This window comes from Triticum aestivum, chromosome 5D (genome assembly GCF_018294505.1).
Source record: "Triticum aestivum cultivar Chinese Spring chromosome 5D, IWGSC CS RefSeq v2.1, whole genome shotgun sequence".
NCBI classification, from domain to species: Eukaryota; Viridiplantae; Streptophyta; class Magnoliopsida; order Poales; family Poaceae; genus Triticum; species Triticum aestivum.
Window position 1 is genome coordinate 382,065,721 of NC_057808.1, and position 4,892 is coordinate 382,070,612.

The 4,892-nt window shown below is 45.7% G+C and overlaps 1 protein-coding gene across 1 annotated transcript; it reads right to left on the minus strand.

The window, feature by feature from the left end:
* Positions 1 to 1,320: 1,320 nt before the first annotated feature.
* On the minus strand, positions 1,321 to 4,382 carry LOC123121954 (cinnamoyl-CoA reductase 1). The gene is made up of 6 exons (XM_044542054.1): positions 4,180 to 4,382; positions 3,919 to 4,088; positions 3,282 to 3,467; positions 2,834 to 2,996; positions 1,947 to 2,136; positions 1,321 to 1,835 (listed from the first exon to the last, which is right to left on the minus strand). The coding sequence occupies exons 1-6, from the start codon at positions 4,310 to 4,312 to the stop codon at positions 1,631 to 1,633; spliced, it is 1,047 nt and encodes a 348-aa protein (XP_044397989.1). The 5' UTR covers positions 4,313 to 4,382; the 3' UTR covers positions 1,321 to 1,630.
* Between the last annotated feature and the right edge of the window lie 510 nt (positions 4,383 to 4,892).

The following is a 4,892-nucleotide window of genomic DNA, read 5'->3' on the forward strand; positions in this document are numbered from 1 at the left end:
ATCTAGTATGTTAGCTCATGATTTACTTGAAAACATTAATATGATTTCTCTCAACTCCACCACATATTCTAATACTTTAGCTCACGATTTACCTGCCCACCTTAATATTCCGCCGCAAATACACCGCCACTCTCAGTGGACGTGTTCTCTCGACTCACCATCCGACAATCGCCGATCTACAAACGTCCCTCACTCCCTGGTTCGTCCCACCCCCCATGTTGTTCCTCCCCTTGCGCGACCCTGGATTTCGAACATGTTTGTCCATTCCCTTGTCTTGTGCATGCCACCCCGCCCTATGTCCAGCATTTTTTTAGGGTGTGGGTAGATTTCAGTCGACACAAAGTCTCAGTCAAGCGACAGAACATATAGAAAAAGGAAAAAATTAAAAGAGATTTTTACATGAATCTCCACGTAAGATGTCACGAATATATCTTTCTTTTTTCGCGTAATATATCATTGACTGAGACTTCCTTATGTCTCAAACTGAGATTTAGCAATCCCTTTTTTTAATCAAAAGAGGGGTTAATCCCTCTGGTTCATTAACGAAACCGAGTTTTACACAAGTTCACCAAATAAAACAAGTCTGACCGTCTCAACATTTGAGATCAGGCAACTAAAACACATGGCACTGAAATTTCTTTTTAGATTTCACAAGGATTTTACGCCGAGTTTTTGGAGGATTAGAATCCTTAAGAATTTTTCCTATGTTGATTGTTTGAGTTGTAGGGTTGAATTCTATATGAATTTTTCCTAAGAATTTCTTTGTACTACATCTCACGGGTTTCCAGCATCCAGTCAAACCTCTTTCAAAGAATCCTTTGTTTTTCCTATGATGCAAACAAACAAACCAAAATCCTATAGGATTAAGAGCATGACATTTCAATCTTATATTTTTCTATTCCCGCATTTTTAGAATTTTTACGAATCAAAGACGCCCTTTTTTTAGAAAAGGAGGATGACCTCTAGCCTCTGCATCTGGGAGATGCATGCGGCCACTTTATTGATTATTCTCGAGGACCTTACAAAGTATTACAACAATATGCCTGAATCCGCCATTTTGCAACATATGCCACTACTCCTATCTATATGATGAAGGGATGCTAGCTGGGCCAAAGACGCCCTACGTTTGCAAGACTCAAATCGTGGGTGAGTTGGGACGTGTCAGCACCACCTCGCCAGCCGAGCTAGGCTCGCTCCTCCTATGCAGGGAGGTCACACATCTGGACAGGGAGCAGAGCGGCAAAGTGTGCATCCTACACTGCAGGCCACCTCGGCAGCGACTTGCCTCCTCAGACAACATTTGCGATACAGTTTGCTTCATTCATGTAATCGGGGTTCTACCCCTTCATTATCGACGAGGGTAAAATGTTCTGAACAATAACATTTGTAATCCAGTTTGCTTCATCAATGAGATCTGGACACAACACAGCAGAAGATCAGGAGATACGATCCTGAACCGAAAAGTTGTGTTGCCAAAGCCAATCGACGGCGAGGCAATGAGCAGCTTCACTCTCTCTGGTCTCCTACCAACTTCCCAGCAGATCCTTAACTATTTCCCACAATATTCAGCACTCACAAGGACAATGACATAACTATAAAGCACAGGCCACTGCCGCTCTGCGCTCTCGACTCATTCGTCGGCAGCTTGAAAATGACGGAAAATATCAGGAAGGCGGTAGGTCTGTCCCTCCACACCCTGCAGATTTCCCGCCTTCCGGTGGTATTCGATGCTATCCAGGAGCGTCTCCTCCAATGCCCTCGGCTTCCAGCCCAGATTACTCAGTTTTCCCGACGAGATCGGCGTGATACGAGAGTTCTGCTGCGCATCCGCCTTGCTGCAGAAAGCGGAGAGAGAATTGTTCAAACCATATGAACAAGCACGGCCGTTCAGGGCAAATGTGCCATTTGATACATACAAGGAACACACGGTAAGAGAAGAGACCCACCATTTCACATAGTTGTAGTCAGGGTGCGTCTTCTTTAGCAGCTCCAGCAAAGCCTTTGTGCTAATGTAATTTGGTGCGCAGATATATCTCCCGGATGATTCGGGTTTCTCGTATAGCAGAAGCAGGGCATCGGCCACATCACGGACATCGACTATGTGCCACAGCACGTCATTCAACGCATTAGGACCTCCTGTAATAAAATTTTCAGCACTCCCAGAAGTCATCAATAATTAAAAGACAAGTAGTTCTCCAACACGCTGTTAACAGGATGAGGTAAAACAATAGTGTACAAACAGAATAAAGCAATACAAGACATTATTAACTGTCATGATATTATTAGTCCAATCATATTTAAGAACCTTGTTCAACAGCACAGATGAGTTTTGTAGTTCTTACAGAGGGGGAAATTAAGGGCATCCTTAGAGGACAAGATTCTAAATCCCAAATACAGAAAAAGTAAGTGTATGATTGGTATGTCATGGCTTCTAAATCATGCAGCAAAAGAAGGAATTTGCAAAAAAAATCCATAGTAATATAACAGTAATCCAGGAAGACAGAAGGCCAAGAAGAATTTTTCCATGAGATCTAAGCACATGGAAGAAATCATTCATTTTTTTCATAGATTCAGTTATTCTATAGGACGTCCAAAAAAACACATTCTGGTAATATTCCTAGAACGACATTCGTTTTATGACCAAATAGGAATAATTTCTAAAAAAACATAGGAAATTTTTCTATAGGGTTTCAATTCTTCCAAAATTCCTACATTGCCAAGAGAGCCTGGTTACTGAATTTCGCCCACCCAAAGACATGATTTTGTTTTGTCAGATAAGTGATAATCCAACACGCCAACAATATGAAGGGACAAAATGAAATAATGAGGGCACCTGTTATGACATAGAGGAGGAGTTCGCTTGTAGTATTGACAGCACATTGCAATTGTGGCCCCAGAACAATACAAGGGCATACTGCAACAGCATTTAGCCTGTACTTCTCTGCATATTCCCAAACTGTCTCTTCAGCAACAGTTTTAGCAAGACTATACCAGATCTGCCAACAAAAAATGCAAAGCTTTGAGGGAAGCCCTCACATGTCACAACCATTTTGTAGTCTCAAGTAATTATTGACTAAAGATGAATACCCTAGTATGTTAGGGATTAACAAAAAATCGCATGTCAGATCTTCATGTAAAGAAATTAACGTATATGCTTACCTTCAGCAAGCACATTGGGACTAAATTCCATTGTTATATCAACAGGCTTAGCTTGAGCAAGTATGTTGTGACTGAATTTCATTGTTCTATCAGCTAACAGTTCTAATTCTAACATTCCTAACCTCATTATCCTTGCATACTTTTCTGTCCGACCAGCAACTCTCGTCTTTGGGTTTACCCTGAGGCCAGTTGGGATCATAATGAACGGCAGCAGTGGATGACACCACCACAACTTTCTGAACCTTCAGAGATGAACAAACTTCAAGAATATTTAAGGTGCCCTTCACGGCAGGCACCATGACTTCTGACTGCACGGTTATATTTAGCACAACATTAGTAATAGACCATCAAGAATCTGCAGTTTCCAAATATTCGACATCAACGAGATTTTACAGTGCCAGTAAGGCAGTAAAAACTTGTAATCGTCTCTGACAGCAGTGAGTCACTTAGTTCGCACTCTATTACTCTATTAGGTGAGCGCACTTATTAAAATGCTGATCTAATAAGCTCCTATTCCACACCTGTTGCATATAATTATATCGACATCGACAGCAGTGCTAGATTCGCACCCAGAAATGAAAGAAAATAGCAAGTCAAAATCCAATTGCAAATATTTCTGACGGTACTACTGCTATGAGAGAGACTCCATCTCCATGGTGGAACAACGAATAAATCATGGGAGCTGTGTAATTTTGTGAACCATCAACACACGGTAAATTGGCCACGAAACCAGGTGAAAATCGACAGATGTGTACTAGCCTCAGGATCGACGATCTTCTCCGCGGGCACAGGGGAGGCGACATGGAAGACGCCCTGGCAACCCGCGACGGCGGCGGCCAGCGCGGCGCGGTCGAGCACGTCGGCCTTGAACAAGCTCAGGCTCTCCGCCGCGCCGTCCAGCTGCATCAGATGCGCGTTCTTCGGATCACCTGAAACAGCACCCCCGCCAATCATTATCAATCGGCGAAGTAGGCAGCAAGAGGAGAGGAGGAGCGGCCGGATCAGGTGCGCCGTGCTTACTCGGGTCGCGGAGCGTGGCGTGGACGGCGTAGCCCCGGGAGAGGAGCAGCTTGACGAGCCACGAGGCGATGAACCCGCCGCCGCCGGTCACGCACACTCGCGGCGGCGGCGGCGACGGCGACGGTGGTGCCATCCACCTCCTGGATGGCTCGCAGCTTGCTCTGCTTTAACAATTTCTCCACCCACTTGCCGGTAGACTGCACGGCGCTAATCGACATCGGAAATGCTGTGCAGACGATGGATCGATCGCACGACAGTTGGACGATGCCACATCCAGCCGTTCACTGGACTTCGATGACATGCATGGACGACCTGATGTGCAGGGTCGTGCACAAATCGTTCGCGCATCGTCGTCTGCGTAGCAGCGCTCAATCGACATCGCTACGAATACCAAGGGCACCTAAAAAAACGGACGTCCCTATCTCTCCTCCATGCAACTCTAGCGGACCCCGCATTCCACCCCGACCCGTAAAATAACCGTCAAAATACGGGTTGGGGCGAAAAAACCAGCCCGATCAGACCCTGCATCCCGCCCCGGTCCGCAAAAAATTTTAAGGGGTGCGGCAAAATCCCGAGCCTAACCCGGGAAAACGCGGGTTTACCCCTCGCGGCTGCGGTGCCCTGCATATAAGCGGAAGCAGTTGGTGCGGGACATTTCATCCCGCGCTTTCTCCCACCAACCACCTCTCCTCTCCCCCTCGCGCCGCCGCCGG

What these genes read in the sequence shown, in the direction of transcription:
- LOC123121954 (XM_044542054.1), bottom strand. Translation starts at nt 4,312, where the DNA reads ATGGCACCACCGTCGCCGTCGCCGCCGCCGCCGCGAGTGTGCGTGACC. An exon ending in CCTCCTCTATGTCATAACAG is followed by an intron (nt 2,137 to 2,833) that starts GTGCCCTCATTA and finishes ATTTTATTACAG; the next exon opens with GAGGTCCTAATGCGTTGAAT. An exon ending in GACTACAACTATGTGAAATG is followed by an intron (nt 1,836 to 1,946) that starts GTGGGTCTCTTC and finishes CGCTTTCTGCAG; the next exon opens with CAAGGCGGATGCGCAGCAGA.